A 19,377-nucleotide genomic window follows, 5' to 3' on the forward strand; every position below is an offset into this window, starting at 1 on the left:
TCTCTCTGTGCCTCACTCTGAAGCCTAGAATATTTGTTGAGTCAATGTCAAACAATGGAGACAGCTACAAGCAGGGTACAGAGCTCTGTTTGGAATATCACCAGGTTCAGTCATCACTGGGATTTGCAGTCTGTTACTGGCACATTTTTAAATTCTCAGCCATTTTCGGCCTTTTTACATTTTATGAATTATACTGGTATGACAGCATGGACATTCACTTAGTGTGTATGAAGATCTAGAAACAAATTACTCTTGATCATTCAAGCAAATGTTTTTCTGTGTATCTGATTCTATGCATGATCATATATTTGTTCAGCTTTGCTGTTAAACATATTTTTCCCCCTAAAGAAACAGTGGTTCACATTTTAATGTGAAAGTCTCAACAGAGATCACCCAATAAATACATTTCTTTAAATGCAGTTAATCTCCATCAACTATTGTTTGTGTATTAAAAGATGTGTTTTAGTTACAGTTTTTTTTTGCAGTCTGTCATTTTAGTTTATTCAAGATGTAAAGGTGGTGTAACTAATATTATGAATGCTCTGGCAAATTCTGAAGAGAAACTCTGTTAAAGCGATATATAGTCACCATTCTTCTTCCTTGTGTATGTAGACTGCAGATGTAGTCTGAGTGGACGACAGACGTTCCAGTAGGGAATATCATAGTTGGTGTATTGGGATTTTTTTTTCTGATGACTCTATTGTTCTCGTATCCAAAAGCATTGCTGCAATTTTTTTGATGATTGTGTGCAGAATGTGTTGTAGACAAGACAAATATCACTGTGTCTGAGGCAAAGACAGAGGTTGCCGAGAGAACTATTTGTCCAACATAACATTCTAGAGTGCAGGCAAGAATTTCTGATTTCTTTTTTTTTTTTTTTTTTTAAATAAAACATGAATGTAGAGCTTGTTGTAAATGTTGCATTGACAGCTCTAGAGACTGAAATCCTTCATCTGTGGGGTGAGTAGTAGCAGCACCTGTTTTCCCACACCTCCTGCTAATATACCTCAGATGTTGCAGAGAGACCACCTTTTAAGGTATGCACTTAGTTGTCTCAGTAATAATAATTGTTAATTAGAACTTTGCAGCTTCAAAGTCTTTGACCTCTCTGAGTCTGAGCAAGTGGTCATTGTAACTTTCACACATGATCATCGGAAGCAGATTGAAACTACCAATTTGTTTCACGTATGCCACCAAACAGCTGTTGGATAGCAGCAAGCTTTGGTCACCACCAATCTGGGCTCTCTTTGAATTGCTGATGTAAAATACTGAGTGGGAGGAGGTCAATGAAGATGGAGTCAGAAATAGAATCTTTTGGCTATGTAGCTGCAACTGTATTAAGGTTTTTATTTAAAATATGGTACTGTTATTTTCTAAAGGCATCTTGGTCTGGCAGCAGTGAAAGGCGTAAGGCAGTAGCCATTCCAAGTAGTTATTGACCTTCTTTACCCTGGGGTGTGCAAGTCCTACTAATGCTAAAATGCCACTCAGGCATGTCTCCTGAGCCTTTCTAAACCAAGGTCTCAGGCTGGTCTTATAAGAATTTAGGACTCCCTGAAAATCCAGCTCCCTTTCTTTTTGAAGGAGCTTGACGTCTGATCTGGAGCAAAGAGGTGTTTTTCCAAATTCTGACCCATTCAATGTTGGGAGAACCAACCAAAAACTCTTGATTCTGTCATTGCTGAAAGAAAGATAACATCTTTTTCCCAGGGCAAATTGTCTTAACTGGCATACCCACTAGCAACTAGACCTCATCCTATATTAAGATATACATGTTGAGTATATTGTCTCTCCATGTCCAAAAGATGTACACTATCTTGATTAAGATGAAGAGACAGTGGCACTCACGTAATTTACCTCATGCTTCATTCTCTTATCCCTGCTGAAAAGTAAAATCTTCATTTACCACTTTGAATCCTTTGTCTTGGTTACCGGCACTGCTCTGCTGAGAAAAGTTTGAACTGGTAATGTAGTACCTGAAGGTTCTGTGTCCCATTATCAGTCACATGAGGCGGCCAATCCCTGTTTTGTTTTTTGATGTCAACCTCTTCTATCAATGGCAAGGAGTTTTACCCAATGGTCCTGCTCACTACAGATAAGCTAGGGTATAGCCACTTACAGGCTAAAGGAATGATTCCTTACACCAGCTGCTTGGTGCAGAGGAGGAGATGAGACATGAGATTCTGATATCTGTACTAAATTTTCAGGCCCATTGAGGAACCATTGTGAGGTGTTTCAGGCCAGGAGCACCCTCACTGACTTTAAGAAAAGGTTATGAATAAAAGTTGCCTATCCTAATTTAAAACAAATACCAATGGTAGGTCTTGTATCTTGGGCGCAGGGTCTTCTTCTTTTAATGAGCAAACCTATTTAGACACTCTGGACCGCATTCATTTTTCATTTTGCGTGGGGTTCCTTCTCAGTAATCAGACAGTAAACACATATTTTTCTACCATTTTTAAAGGCTTAAAGGTTTTTCTAGCTCAACAAGCACATATCAGCCTAAGGCTTATGGCAGCATATGACTTATTTATTTTTAAAGAGAAGGTTATTTTTATCTATATATCATTTACTATGCAAATTCTTCTAAATATGAGCAGGATTAGGAATAAAGTCCTAACTAAGGACTCTGAATACTTACAGGCCAGAGGCTTTGAGGTGCAGCAGGCCAGAACAAATATTATATTATGAAATAGGAATTTCAGTTTGCTGTAAATCTGTCTGCCACAGCAGCTTAAAATAAAATAGTTTTACCCATCTAAAACAACATCAATTTGCCAGTCAGTGCTTCATGTATCAAAGCGTGTTCTGTGAAAATATCAATATCATTGGTTAATATAAATGAAATTAATTTTTAAAGCTGGGCTAAAGGTTGACATCTGAAAAATTGCATTACTTTGCAGAAGAGAAATTTCTGTCTTCTAGTGAAATTTCAGGTCATAAGGGCAAGTAATTTTCACAATCTTCAATGGGAACCAGTGAAATATGAACTTCATTGTCACCTAGCCCCAAAGCGATAAGATAAAATGAGCTGATACATCATTTGCTGTGGTTTTATCATCTCCTCCAGTAATTGGAAGAGAAAACATAAGAGTTTTTTCCCAAACCCTCCACCACCCACAGCCAGGCTTAAACCATTTTAGTCTGATCGATACAAAGGTCACATAGCATTTATTTATTTATTTTTAATTCTTTATACTGGCTAAAACTGCCAAGTGGAACATTAAAGTAATGAATATGTTTAATTGAATTTGTCACCCATGAAAATGTGGAATAGAATGGTATACTGTAGGGGGTGGAGGAGAGACGACTAGAATGCAGAATTCAGTGGCTGCTTGAATAAATATTTGACAATTGATTAAAATAAACCATTTTCTTACTACTTACCCCCCATGTGATTTGTTTTCGGTTTTGTTCTGGCAATGTACTAATTGAGAAATCTAAAATGACGCCAGTAAACTCTGTGATGTTTAAGAGCAGTTATGCCTTCTTAAATTATCATTAACATACATTTTTCCTGTTAGGTCAGTTGTGGACTTCATTAAGCAAGAAACACAGACTTTATTTTAGTAACAAATCCTATATAGCTATGTTACAATTATATATACTTTTATAAAATATATACACAATTATATGGTGTACAAGTAGTGTAAATAGAGTATATATGAAAATGCAGAATTTAATATTATTAGCACAGAGTAAATACTGTGATCAAGGGCTAGCTACAAAGAAAATCATACATTAGATTTTATTTAAAAAAAAATCTAGTTGCTTGTAAACTCATGACTTCATGACTTGACAGAAAAATATTAAGGTTACTATAACCACCATACTTTAGTTTGTCTGACCACTAATTTACTATAGATTGTCTCTTGATTGCAAACAAACTTAAACAGAAATGCAAACATGTCTTTATTCTGAATACATTTTGAATATGAATGAATATTTTAGGAATGAGTTTTAAAGAAATGTTTCATTTTGGAGTACAAAACATAAAAATACAAGGCAGCTGTTGAAATTAGTTGTGTTTTTTATTGTATGTGTGGTCCTTAAGCTGCCTGGCACATAAAAATGATGTAATTATTCAATTACTGTTTCAATTCTATAACCCATTTGCAGACTTAATTACCTCTAGAGTTTTCACACTTCCAAGATCAATAATACTTTATTCTACTGAGTATACAATAGTTGACTGGTTTGCTTAAAATTTAAAATAAAATGTTATTCTTTTAGCCTTTTAAAAAAAGATATTTTTATTATGGAGTATAGTAGTACATCTTTAAAAGTGTAATAATTTAATTAATATGACCCCATGTTTTAATATAACATGGAGAGATACTGTTGTTGGACTACTGTAATAATCTTTCAAGCAGTAATTTTGAAGGAAAGATAATTTTAAGGCTTTTTGATTTCACATTACAAAATGGCAGAACAGTGTAGGGGCAGGTACTTTACTGCTGTGAAACTAGCACATATAGATTCATAGCCACCATGCATCATTAAGTGAACTGTCTGTCTACATATGGTCTTAACTGGAGGCCATCACTGTGGTATCTGAATGTCCATGCAACTCTGATTACAAAATCAAGGCCTAAAATGTAAATTCAGGTCAGAGGCTAATTGCCCCTCAGTCTTCTGTCTTCAGTTTCTCTGGTAGTGCCCTGCACCCATGTAGAGTATCATTGACTTCAGCAGGGCTGTGCAAAGATCTACCCAAATTGATATGACTGCAGAATCAGGGCCTTAGTATATATTGTTTGAGATGATTTGGGATTATTGCATTGAGGTGAACATAAACAGATGGTGTTTATCATTGTCATGCTATTTGTTTACATTGTATCTCTGAAGCCTATATTTGTATCAGCTTGCATAGAATGTTTTTGTAACCATGGAATTTTAGAGTAGCCCATCACTTAGCATAAGTGTTTTTAACTGTTACATTAAGATGTGTGCTCTTTCTTTAATGTATGATTAAAAATATCTTTATTGCCTAGTCAGTCTGTTTTGAAACTTTAATGTGTTAAAGCCATTCAATGGTAAAATTCTAGAAATAGTTCTCCATTTCTTTTCATGGGATGGGAGGTTATATCATTTGTGAAGATTAAATTAGGTTACACAGTCACATTAGCCTGTCTTTGTTTTAGAAGTAATTACTCATAAATGATTAGCAATGAAAGAAAAAGCCTTAGAACCAATGGTAGTCACCTTTTAAACTTAGGTTATTGTGCAACAGGATGAAGAAGCTTTCTTTACGTGAACAGAATCCTATTTATCTGGCATATGAATGAAAGAGATGTGGTTTTTTTAAAGGGAAATTGTCTTTAATTTTCAAAAGTTTTTTTAATTTTTATACATTTTATAAAAATGAAAAATTTCAAAAAAGTAAGAATGATTAAGCATTTTGGCTCCCTTTTAATAGAATAAAAATTCTGACTTTTAAATTTTTTTATGTTTCCTTTAACAATTTCTGTAAATACTTCATATTTCTGAAATGTGAATTATTGGTAAAATCAGATGATCTGAAGTAGGAAACAACTGAACAAAGGAAGGGTCCAGGTTTTCAAAAGAAATATGCAGTAACAAACATTGAAGGAGTGTGTGTGTTCTGTATCTTTCAAACTACTATACTTGGTCTGATGACTGCAGAGCAATGGTAATGATGCAGTTTCCATAGCAACTGGTTCATTGGAGGGCTAGACCTTTGTCTAGGGTGCTGTCAGTATGTTTGGAGTTTGAGAACAGAAAGTCCCAAAGAAGGTCTGCTTCCACCTAATCCAGTTTTAATTGAACTCCAGAGACTTTGAAGTGAAGCTACAGACCAGGCAGATAGTATTCCAACAAGAAATGAAGGTCTTGCTTAGCTAGGCCTCAGCTGCTTCTCACTTCTGATAACTACTTGTAATGAATAAAGAATTGTTGTTATAGAGGTGCCTGGTAGTGTTTCTATAGTTGAGTTTGAGTTTTTATTATAAACCATCTGGCATAGGATTCAATAACTTCGTCATGACTGTGAAAGACATGAATATAAAGTATCTCTAATGCCTATAAGTCCATTTTTAAAGTTCCATTTATTTTTCATAGTTAGGTGTATTGGAAATATGCCCATTTGATGGTTTAATTGTATACAGATTGTCATAAGTGACTCCAGTTGTGGCAGAGAAGAGTATTTAGCCTTTTAATGTGATGGAATTGTTTAGGTTTCTGTTTTCACTCATAATATCTGAGTAATTGATATTTGACTTTAAAATGTGTGTGCATAAAGCAGTGCTGTTTGTGAGAATTATTTTTACTTTGTTTGCTTAAGAGATTTTGTGAATGGGAAACTTTGATCTATCTACCTCCTTTGGCCTCTCCTAAATATGATCTCCGAAAATATAGGATCCGATTTGAAAATGGTCAGATGAAACTTCCAGTAAAGTAAATGAGAGCTTTGCCTATGCAAGAATTCCTTTGTCTCCTCAACCAATGCTACTTTCTCATTGGTACTTGTTATACATGTAATTGAACAAAGCCTTACACGGTGTTTCTTGGATACACAGCATTGTATAAGTCTGTCAGATAGCTGGGAGAGGTGAAGGAAAATGTTGTTAACATGGTCCCAAGTCTATTATATCTCCACTTTCAGAAATTATTTGGAACCGTTACTGATGACTGTTAACTTTCATGTGCCTCTTAAGAATTTGATTAAAAATAACAATTTTTGTGGGATTTTTTTCATTGTGGCAGCTGAGCTGAGGGATTGTTGAAGGGGAAACATGAGGAGACATTGCACCTTGCAAGTTCTGTGCTTCTGAGCTATTACCTATGTATTTGTTTGTTTTTGTTTGCCTGTCTTGTATTTTGTTAAATTGTAAACTCTTCAGGGCAGATGTTATGGTATATGCAATGTTTGTATAGAGCCTTACACAACGGTTGGGGCCTCTAGACACAGCTGGAATATGAATATAAATAACAATAATACTTGCACACATACATACATACCCAGGTAGGTGGCTAAATTCTGTCCTTATTGCTGTCAAATGTTCAGTGAAGACTGCTAATTTCATTAGAAATCTTGCTCACAGTCTTGCATTGAATTTGGCGTAACACTTTTAAATATTTGCAAAGGGTCTTAAGTAATTTTTAACATAATGTATTTTATTGCTTGAGCAGAATTGTGGTGGCACCAACTATCGGCTTTAAATTTACCTTCCTTACTTTAGTGGATTTAAGTCACACATATTTGCGTTAGTTGAAATTATTTTGACAAATCTAAGTTCAGTTTTTCTTGTTGCATATGCTTTGTTAAAATGGGGCAGAGAAGTGCCATTCTGGTTGTCCCTTAACACCTTCATAATTAAGCTTTGAAATGAAAAGGCAAAACTGGGGCAACAAAGAAACAAAGTGGTTGAGGACTAAAGATAGGATTAGTTTGAATTGTGAAGGCAGACTAAGCATCTGTGTCTGTCAACTGGGATGACAGGAATTGTAACAAGTTACTTTGACAACCGCTTACTCCATAGAGAGATTATGCCGAGTTCATTTGCAGGTTTGTGTTTAACCTTAGCTGACAAAATGATACTTAACCTCTTATACGGTCAACCTTCATACTTACAGAATGAATGAATATTGCCTTAACGATAAACTTAAGGAACAATTTTTTAAGGTCATCTTTTTTTTTGAAAGGTATTTTTTCTTCTTCATGTGTTACAATCATTTTATACAACACTAAAATAAAATGTAGATAAATCCAATATCAGAAGTGAATACCCTCCATAAAAATTACTATTTTTGTCATTTAATCCTGAGATGTTATTTATTTCATACAATTTCTAACAATTACTTGGCTAGGGGGAAAAAAAACAACCCACCAAAAATCTGATCTTGAAAAACAACAAGGGCAGATTTTCAGAAGCGCTCAGCACCAACAATTGAAGCCAGACTTTATAAAGAGGCACCTATTTAGGCACCTAAATGAAGTGGCCAGATTTTCATTGGGAGCTGTTGGGTACTGAGCTTTTGAAAGTCTGGCTCCTAAAGTATTTATTACAAAAAGTCTGATTGTGTAGCTTTTAAAATCAATTGCATAAATATAATTCTGATATATTTTCCATTCAAACTTAAAAGTGCATTATTGATGTAACGATTGATTGATTGAATTAAGGTTTGTTTGTGTTTTCTTTTAAATATTACTGGAGTTGTAGATTGAACTGTTTTTAGCATCTCCACAGTGACAGTGCCTACACTGATAGTTTGTTTACAATGTAATGTCCTGTCTGCTCCTGAATACTTATTGGCCTTTTCTATTTTATTAGATTCTGGCTTATACAGAGGGGCTCCATGGAAAATGGCTGTTCACAGAGATTCGGTCAGTTTTTTCCCGACGCTATCTCCTGCAAAATACAGCATTGGAGATCTTCATGGCAAACAGAGGTAGCGTGGGATTGGGATTGGACGGATGGATAATTTTGGCTTCACAATACGTGTTTGCTATTTCACTGTTGGTTGCCTAGAATTTACTGCTGCTTTTGCTTAATGGATATAGGCTGTGTTGTTTAATTGATGGCAGAGCCTGAATTGGGAGTCCTTTCTTTTTAAAAAAAAAAAAAAAAAAAAAAAAAAAAAAAATTATATGTACAAAAATACTTAAGATTTCAAGGATATTTTTTTCCTGCATAAAGTTTTCCAGAGAGACGTCTTGTGAGTAAGACATCATAACTCATTTTATTTTCAATTAAGGACATTTTTTGCTTCTCTTTACAGTCCAAATGCTGAGTTGGCACTTTCTGTACACTTATTTTGCTTAAAGCATGTCTGTGTTCTCATCTGTCATGCTTATATACATGATTTTTTTTTCCTGTGGTAGGAAAACAGTTGCTGGTTATGCAGTATTAAGGACAAAGGAACATAAGAACTGCAATACTTAATCAGACCAGTGGTCCATGTAGTTTGATGTCCTGTCTCTAACAGTCGTCAATTCCAGATGCTTTTCAAAGGAGGGTAGAAGAAATTCCAGAATAGACAATTATGGCATAATCTGCAGGATTTAAATGTCTTAATTAAAAACAAATAATCTGTTCACTGTAACTCTGGAAATTCTTCTCATGTATATAAAAATATCTACTATCTAATCCTTTTCTGAATCCTACCAAAATCATGGCCTCAGTCACAGCTTGTGGCATCAGTTCCACAGGTTAATTATTCTTTGTGTAAAAACCAAAATCCTTTTAACCGTTTTAAACATTTTTTTTTGTTTGGTCTCCTTATTCTGATATTATGAGGGAGTGAAAACAGGAGTGCTTTACTGAATTTTTTCCATGCTAGTCATTATTTTTATGCCTCTTTCATATCCATTTTGTTCATCTCCTTTATAAAGTCAGTAGTTCTAGCTTTTCAGCCTCTTTTCATAAAGAGATCTCTTGATTCCTCTAATAACTTTTATCACCAGTCTCTGACCCTCTCTCCCCATTTTCAGCTCCCTTTTTTGAGATGGGGTGACTAGAACTGAACACTGTTGAAAATATCATTGTTTCTTTATAAGTCCTAACATTTTTCTCTCTTTAAACTGTCACTATGCACTGAGCACAGGGTTTCACTGAATTGTCCATAGTGATACCCAGATGTTTTTCCTTCATGATGACTGGTAATTTTGAATCCAGCATTATTCAACCAAAGAAAAATTATGTGGATGACGCATTTGGTTTTCATATGCTGTATTTGAGTGCTAATTTCAAATATGAACATAAGGATTTCTAGTTTTGCTCTTATAAATGGGCAGTCATACCTGTATGTGTAAAGTGGATGGAAACAGTAGTTTAGTAGATAAGTAAGATTTCCTCAAGACTTTTTGCCAATTATACACTGCCAAGAATTCAACTTTCCATACCAGTATTCCACCTTTCCATTCTCCCTTATTCCCCTGTCCTCCTCTCCACCAATCTAGCCATGACTAGAGTAGGGTGAAATTTTTCGTGCAAATAATTTTTTTTGCCATAATTCCTTTTCTGCGCTATATACTCTTTCCCTAGTCTTTATCTGACTTGTTTACTTACATGGTAAGTTCTTTGAGTCAGGGACTCTGATTCAGTGTGTAAAAGGTGCCTAGCACAATGGAACCTGCTTTCGGTTGGCTTCTTGGTGCTACCCTAAGATATAATAATACATTAGTATGGATTTCTGCTTTGTTTCTGTAGTTGGTTTGGGTCAGAGCTTCTTTTTTTTCCCTCTAGTTCCTTTTTTGAAATGCACGTATATCATAATGGACGGCTCAAGATCTCCATGGTTGAACGCTGAGCTTCTATATCTTTAGGAAAGTTTTTTGTTCTGGTATTCCCTTCCTAAATTTCAGTTTAAACCATCAATTGAATATTGTAATTTATACTGAAATATCAAAAAGTACCTCTTAACGGTTACACATTTTCTTAAATAAAACTGATTTTTTTTTAAAAAAAAGTCATGGAATATTCAACACATCAAATATTCTCAAACTGGTTAACTTTTTATAGGTGAAATGTCATTTTTCAAATTTGTATGCTAGTCAAAAGTGGAAGAGCAGTTGTTAGAATTTTTGTCATAGCTTAAAATTGGCCTTGATCTTACTATGGATCTGAGTGGGTTAAGGTCCAACAAAGCACTGAAACACGTGCTTAAATTTTAAGCACTCAAGTAGTCCTATTGGGTCTAAGATAGGCATGTGCAAAATGCTTTGCTGGATTGGGGCCTTAAATGGGACTCCATGTGGGCATAAATGTCCACATCTTATGATCTCATTACAAGATCACAGTTTTTAATTTTTATTTCTATTTAATATCTCAGAAAAGAAGAATTCAATTTTCTTGATGAAATATGGAGGTAACTGTTTTAAAAATGTCTGTTGAAAATCCTTAAATAGTTCTCTAATTCCATTTAATTGGAAATAATGTTAAAAAAATTAAATTCCCAGCAGAATTTACAGCTGTGTATGATGCGTTTACTATACAACCGTGTATGCTTTTTCTTTTGCGAAGCTGAATCTGGAAATTGAAATGAATAAATATAATTTTAACTTTTACTACACTGAAATAAAAAAGCTGCTACAGGTAATGTATACTATGTTAATGATAATAAGGCAACATTTGCTGAAACTTCTGCTAGTGTTTACAACCAGAAGTAGCTCTAAAATGCAATTTTAAAAGTTAAAAGGAAATAACTCATAATGTATAAACATTTTGACTTACAGTATATTAGAGGAAAAGATATTTAATACTATATCTTATGTATCTGAATTCAAGGTTGTTTCAAAACAATGTCATGTTCTAACTGTTCTGTTTGTTCACAGTTGCTGTCATGTTCAACTTCCCAGACCCAGCAACAGTAAAAAAAGTGGTTAATTGTCTACCGCGTGTTGGCATTGGCACTAGCTTTGGGCTACCACAGACCAGGTATTTTACTATGAAAGATATGAGCTATAGTATGATTTTTCTTAATGATCTGCCTTTTTTAAACTTAATGGTTTTAAAAAAACCCCAACCCACCCAATGTACATATTTATTTCTGTTTAGTTATATTGCAGAATTCTGAAAGCAGAGCAGAGCTCATCTTTATTAGATAATCATATGAACAGAGAGATTGAGTTTTGAGATGTTTGGATTTCTGTCATGTTATGGAGAAAGTTGCCCTCTCACTGGCTGAGACTCAGTCACTTTCCCTGTTTAAGGAGTTTAAGTTCCTTTATGCTTGTCAGCTTTCTGAAATGTAGGAGTCTGGTTGGAGGATTGATTAGTTTTCATGGCAGTTTTCAATTATGTTAGGTTGACTGAGACATCCTTCAATTCTCCATAACACTTCAGCCTAGCTGAAAATGGCTGTTTCTCATCAGTAGGAAATTGTACACCTATATTGATGTGTATGAGTTGAAGAAAGACTGAGGTAGTCATTTGATCCATTTGTCTTTTAACTCTGGAGGCCAAAGTTCAAACTTTACTTTAAGTTACAGGTGAAATGAATTTGCCAATCTCAGGCTATATGTCTGCATCCTAAAACTGCTGCAGAATCTGGCCCAGTTGACTGAGTCTTATTAGAAGGGGCTCGCCCTGGATTATCAAGAATATTTTGAATGAAACACGGGCCCAATCCCATGCTCATTCAAGTCAATGGGAGTTGGATTAGGTCCCATATAAGTGGTTCCATCATCTGATTTACAGGTGTATTTAAGCATAATCAGTTATTTTACTCCCTCAATTTTAATGAGTAAACTTTAAAAAAAAAAAAAAAAAAAAAAAGAATAAAATGAATTTCTAGAATTTTCTTAAGAAATGGCAGTATTGAGTTAATTTTATCACTGTTCTTTCCTCAAATTTGTGAATGCTGTAGTTTATTTTGTGTATGAATGGGAAGAGATGAAGTAATGTTAAATACTTTGGGCATGGTTTTCGCAGTGATCAATAAAGGTCCTCTAACCTCTTAAACCTTGTCTGTAATAGTAACAACTGGTACACAATTATGCTTTAAAGGAAATCAAGAACTAAATTGTGATATTTCAATAAGAATTTGGTTTTTACTGCTTGAAAATTGAATTTAATGTGAACATTTTAAGGTTACAGTTAGTGCATATGCAGTTGTAATTTAATTTAATACTTTTACTATAACAATATTGATAAATATGTAAGTTGTTAATAGTTTCAGTAGCACAAATAAATATTTGAACCACAGTAATTTTGTTTAACGGGAACAAGAAAAGGCTAATTTTAGATGTCTTTCAAAAAATATACTGCTGGAGTTTACAGATATTTTTATTATGAATAGAATAGTCTTATAGAATTTTGGGATCAACCCTTCTCTGCTTGATTTATAATTGCAAGGGAATGGTTTTATATTCCTTCTTAAACTTCAGGAAATCTGACATCAAACTCCAATAGTTTAATTGCTTGAGTTATTTATGGCTAAATCCCCAAAGTTGCCCAGCATTTAAATTTCAAGAGAGTGGGTTGTATAATAAAAGTTCTTTCTTCATCTGATTGTTATCTTTTGCTCTCAAGGGATTTAGAAACCAATTCCAAAAGATGGCTTAGTTTGTTCTAAGGTGAAATTTTTAAATACCATGTAATAATTTTCTTATTTAATAATCTACTATCTCTACAAATCATTGGTAACATGTAGCTGTAGCACATTTCACCCTCTTAGATGGTTGAACTTGCACAACTGTAGAATGTGTTGAATGTTCACAAGAACTCAGATCATGGCACATGAAAATATCCAGCTGTCAAATGATTTTAGTCCTTTGTTTCTCATTAGGTTATAAAACCATGAAAATAAACTTTAGAAATCTCCAAAATAGCAACTGGACCTTCACCAGACAATTGTAGCACAGCACTTTAACCATTAAGCTAAACATGCGTACAGTTACATGTTATAATAGAATTTTCTGACAGAAATTACATCTGATATAAGGTCTGTTTTCATTGTATGGAAAATTGCCTTGCAAAGTGCATTAGAGAGGTCTGATCTGTAAAGCGCTCTAACTGCCCGGTGTAGACCCTGCTGGTGCACTCTAAAAGGTACCTAGTTCATGTTAATGTTAGAACACTTTACAAACCTCACTCAGATGTCACTTCTGACACTCTTTGACATGCCATGTAGACAAGCTCCAAGCCTGCTCACATTTAGTAATCCTAAATTAAAATATTAACAATAATCTATATACTATATATGATATAACTAAAGGTGGTGTACTTATATATTGGTGAGCACAGTTCTTCCCATAAGAAGATTTTAAGTTCTCATATATGCATATTTCTATATGATCCCTCACCAAAGTTTCACAACTATGAAATCCAGAAGTAAAAAGAGTTTGCAGTAAAGGTGGATAGATACAGAAAAAAGGCCTCTAGTCTTTTTAAAAGGTTTCACATTATTTTCTCACTGTAATGATTTTGTTTTCCAGACGCATCTCTTTGGCCAGTCCACGCCAGATTTTCAAAGCATCCAATATGACCCAGCGGTGGCAGCACAGAGAAATTTCAAACTTTGAATATCTGATGTTTCTAAACACCATAGCAGGTAACATAAACTCCTTCAATTATCTGCTTCAGAAAGGAAAATATTACTAGTGGGACAGTCTCTGGTGGCACAGTCTCTTCTGGCCATCAGGATAATAACTCTGTGTTAGTTTACACAAAGAAGTGAATCTTTCTAAAAGTAGGTCTTTTCCCATGCAGATTATAGATCGTAATTTTTTCACATTAAAACATTTCAATGATAATCCGAGTTCCCCTAAAATGCATTTTCTTTATAATCAGAGGAAGAAAAGGCTACATTGAACTGAACTTGAACATGAGAGCCCAAAGTGCAGAAGGTCCTGGTAGTAATGGAAAGGCAGGGAGGAGATAGTGGCCTCTTTACTATTACCATTCTCTTTTCAATACTCACAAAGATATCTAGCTCTGCCTATGACAAAACGGGCTCACCTAATACCAAGGTCTAAACATGAATGCAATCTCATGTTTGTTGATGAATTATGAACCCTCAGTTGGAGAGACTGAATGCTCTCATGGGCAATAAATGCCATTGTTATATGGAAAGGGTTTGCCAAGTTCACAACCACTGCACTGCTGGGAGGCCAATCATCCCCTCCCTCAGTTGATTTATTCCTCAATCAGGGAGCTGATCTAATCCTGCTCCAGTGTCCGAAATCCTGCTTAGCTATGCTTAGAGTATGCTTCATTTAGTAAATCCCATTCAGTTAGATTCCAGCCAGGTCTTAATGCAGGTCACTATGCTGAAGTTAGTTGTCAGGGATAAGAGAGCAGGACACCACTAGAAGAACACAGATTGGCACAACTAGGTACAATATTTTTTTCCGTAAATGTCTTGCCCTCAAAGCATCATGAAATCCCTCTCAGTTGTCTTTTTTTGTGGCATAGACTATACCAAAAAACCTACTAGCATAACTCAGACCTAGATAATACTGACATGATGGCTAGGAATAACTCATACGAAGCACATTTCATAAATCAGTTTGTCCTTAATTAATCGTCAGAGATGCCAAGATGCTGGCAGCTTTTATAAATAAGAGGATTGAGTTGTTTCATTGCAAGATTGCCATCCAGATGAGGTGAATTGAACTCTCTCTCCTGAGGCAAACTAGCTTGGGATCCATGACACTACTTTTATGCATCCAGTGAATGATTCCATGGGCCAAAATCCTTATTGCTGAGGAATTGATTTTGGGTTGTAATGCAATATTGCGAGAGTAAAGTGAGGTACCTATTTAACCTAGAAGGAGTAAAAAAAGATAATGTTATGGAACAAAGGGAAGGCTAAACTAGCCATGTTTGGAGTAGATAAATTCTCTCTACCTGTATTAAACACACAGCCACACCCTCAGCCAAGGTGGCATCTCAAAAGGCCTGAATCTGAAGCTTGACAATGGCTATGGACTGGGCTGGGCCTGTCTAGAAGAATGGGCTCTGGAATCTCCAGTGTCTTGGCTGATGTACACCTACCTACTCCTTCCCGAGACAGCCAGGAGGTGGTATTATGTTAAGCATTCCATTCTGCAAGAAAGAGATTAACAAAGCAATGAGAGTTCGTAGAAGAACAAAAATAATATTCAGAGGACTTTGAAGGGAATGATTAATAAGAAAATAGTAAGAACTATATAAATATGTATAATTTAGCTGATCGATTACTAAAAGGAGGACATAAATATACAAATATTTTAAATGTGTATGAACCATTGGGAAAAATATGTAATGTGGTGCCATGTTATTGTTAAGGGTAATGGGATGAACCAAGAAAAGAAAATTTAGGCTGAGTATTAAGAACCATTTCCTGACAATGAGATAGATTAGGCTGTGAAATAGTCACCCTGGGAAAGTGGTGGAAACTAATCACTTGAAACTTCTTTGAAAAGAAGACTGGGCAAAAGACTAGAAAACATATTGTTGGAAATAATCCAGCATTGGCAGGGAGATGGTTTGAATTTTCTAACTTTTAGGATTCAATGAGAAGTAAAGACTAGAATTTCATAATATGTAAACATAAATACATATCTAAAGCTTTGTAATGTATCCATCAAAATGGCAACCTAGAAGCAATTTTGGTAGCATATTTTGTTTTCACCAGTTTAATCGAACTGCTAGACTCAATTAAGCACAAATGCTGAAATGAAACCTAAATACTTAGTTACATTTTCAAGGCTAAGTTTTTAAGTGTCCACAGGGTCAATGGAGAATTCCTTCTGTGCATGTGAACTTTCTGATGACAGAATATGACTAGCTTGCACCAGGGCCAAACAGCTCAAAATATAAGATCTGCATCCTCTTCCTTCCCCACTGTACCCAAGTGTTGCTTAGCTGGCATGGAGAATCTGCTACTTCTTCTTCAAGTAGTATCCCTGTGAGTGCTCCAGCTTAAGTGTTGGCGTGTCATCGATCAGAGATTTTTGCTAGCAGTGCTCATCTGGGTTGTGCATGTGCCAAGATGGTCTTGCGGCAGCCTTTTCAGCGTGTGCAACCTGGCACCCCCTCAGTTCCTTTTCAACCATCCACAGTCGAAGATGGAGCCTCTATCAGTTCCTCACAGCTCGTCTAATATACCTTTATAGTTGTTTTGTAGGTGTTTAGTCAGGATTTTCCCCTCAGTTTTAACATAGTTTACCTTAGTTGTTTTAAAAAAAAAAAAAATTACTTACCCTTAGACTAGTTAGTTTTCCCTCTGAATCATGCTGGGCTCACCCGGTTTCAAATGCTACTCTTCATGCAGAGACACAATGATAACATCTGATGGACACGCCAAATGCATCAGATGCTTAGGAGAGGGACATATAGCACAGAAATGTCCCCACTGTAAAAATTTGAAGTCTAGAGGCAGGCAGGACAGAGACCTCCATTTGAAATTAATTGTAATGGAGAGATCTCTTAGACCTGTCTCTGACCCTGGACTGGAAAAACCGATCTCACAACACAAGACCACCAGGAAAAAGGCATTTAACCGTGCATGGCACTAAACACAAGAAAAGAAAATCACCGCCGGTGGCTAAGTGACCTAGTACCAAAGAAGCTACTGGTTCCTCAGGTATGTTAACAACTATAGTGCCTAGAGAGCCCTCCTGCTCCAGCACAGAGCAAAAGGAGAAGTCACAGCACCTACACCGAGACATGACACCATTGCAATCAACGGTCTGCAAAACATTGATAACAGCTCAGACATCGGCACTGCCAGAGATCCCATTGCTGACAATAGTCTTGGCACTGCCAATTGCTGAATTGCATGTTCCGGCACCAGCGGCACCGCCTGCACCAAGACAATCCTGGCACTGGCACAATACCATCTACACTGGTGCCGAGGAAGCATACAGAGAAGGGCTGACACCAGGAGCAGGAGGAAAAATTCCTAACATCCTCCCCTATATCTCCACTGTATGGTACAGATACATCACCTGTGCACTTCCCTCAGGAAGAGCCCATCTCGCCCATATCTTTCTCAGGTGATGAGGACTATGATGGGGATCAGGCAACATTTTCCCCTTAATTGCCCTCTCCCAAGGGGCAGGTTGTCAAACAACATCCACACTCCAATATCCCACCGCATCCATGGTTTGGATCCCCATGGTACGCACCACTTGCTCCTTACCACATGCAGTGGCTGAGATGGGACACATGGTTTTCTTCTTCTGCCTCTTGCAGCAGGCCATCTACCTTTCATAGGCGTAGATCCAGATTACCACCCAGGACTGCCCCTACAACAACTGAGCCTGAGCCAACAGAGGTTATGGAGGGGACCATACAGAGGGAATCAACATCACCTCCTCATAATTTGTCCTTCTCCCCAGATGAGGCAATAATCCCTCCACCGCCAATGATTTTTGGCAATTTCAGAATTTATTCAAGAGAGTGGCCAACGAATTAGAGATCCCACTCCAGGAAGTAGCTGAGTCACAACATAAGCTACTAAAAATTTTACAAATTTCAACCTCTTAAAAATTTTATCCCTATGGATGACGCCCTGATGGAGCCTGCCAATAACATCTGGCAAACTCCAGCTACCATCCCTCCCACCTACAAAAGAGTGGACAAAAAATACCATGTCCCCTCCAAAGACACAGAGTACCTCTTCACCCGCCCACCACGAACTCCCTGGTTGTAGAAGCTGCCAACCAGAGGTATAAGCAACAATACCACAAGTCCACACCTCAGAACAAGGAGGATAAGAGACTTGACTTTCTTGGCAGGAAAGCATACACTTCTGCAACCATACAATAGAGAGTTGCAAATTATGTGGTGCTACTAGCAAATTATGACAACAACAATTATGAGAAATTATTAGAGTTTACTGAACATATCCCTGAAAACAAGAGGGAACAAGAAAATAAAATACAATAAAATAAAAAGAGGGAATAAAGGAGCCATAGCTAGCCGCAAGGATGGCTCTACAAGCCTCCCTAGATGTGGCCAATACAGCTGCCAGAACAGTGGCAAAAGTGGTGGTCATGTGTAGAGCCTCGTGGCTACATTCAGTGGCTCTTCCCAGGCAACTTCAGACCACCATCAAGGACCTGTCTTCTGATAAAAAGAAGTTGTTTTCAGAGAAGACCGATGACGTGATGCACACCATGAAGGACTCTCATGCCACAGTCCGCACCTTGGGCATTTACACACCTGCCACAAGAACAAAGCCTTTTAGATATCAGCCATTGCCATCCACAACACAGGAGATACGATTTGTCACATAACAGACAATGAAACCAATGACATAGACAATCGAATCAGCAGCCATCAACATCTCAGGCTGCCCCCTCCAAACCTCAATTTTGAGGTTTTGGTCAAGAGTCTGCCTGACCTCCCCCAGAGTCACAGATAAACACCATCCTTCTCAACCATCGCCTATGCCCTTTCTATCCGTCCTGGGTAAACATCACAATGGACAAATGGGTCTTGACGATTGTCCAATCTGGTTATGCTACTCCTTTCCTCTCTACACCTCCTACCCACCCCCCTTTCCCTTCCCTTCTCAGGGACCCATCTCATGAGCATCTATTGAGACAAGAAGTCAAACATCTACTTACAAAAAGGTGCTATAGAATATGTTCGCTCCCGACACAGGGGCAGAGGTTTCTATTCCCCATATTTTCTGATCCAGAGGAAGACTGAAGTTGGAGACCAATCCTAGATCTCAGAAAGCTGAACAAATGTGTAAAGGTACAAAGATTCAGGATGGTCACTTTGTCTACTATTTTCCCGGCGCTGGAACAGGGGGACTGGTTTGCAGCCCTCAATCTCCAAGATGCATACTTCCATGTGGCTGTTCATCCCGCTCACAGAAGATTTCTCAGGTTCACTCTAGGAATCAATCATTATCAGTACATGGCACTACCCTTTCGTCTTTCCACCGCCCCAACGGTTTTTTCCAGGATACTTG

The 19,377-nt window shown here is 36.8% G+C and overlaps 1 protein-coding gene across 8 annotated transcripts in view; it reads left to right on the forward strand.

The window, feature by feature from the left end:
* LRBA (LPS responsive beige-like anchor protein) overlaps positions 1-19,377 on the forward strand; it is a 576,880-nt gene that overhangs the window by 362,629 nt on the left and 194,874 nt on the right. For all 8 annotated transcript variants that reach the window (XM_067551903.1, XM_067551904.1, XM_067551906.1 and 5 more), the window contains 3 exons: positions 8,295-8,412; positions 11,297-11,399; positions 13,901-14,016. In XM_067551903.1, coding sequence (XP_067408004.1) covers positions 8,295-8,412; positions 11,297-11,399; positions 13,901-14,016 — 337 coding nt within the window. The remainder of the gene's footprint in view (positions 1-8,294; positions 8,413-11,296; positions 11,400-13,900; positions 14,017-19,377) is intronic.

Source organism: Emydura macquarii, unplaced genomic scaffold (genome assembly GCF_026122565.2).
Source record: "Emydura macquarii macquarii isolate MOO-44397 ecotype Brisbane River unplaced genomic scaffold, CSIRO-AGI_Emac_v2 contig_1363, whole genome shotgun sequence".
NCBI classification, from domain to species: domain Eukaryota; kingdom Metazoa; phylum Chordata; order Testudines; family Chelidae; genus Emydura; species Emydura macquarii.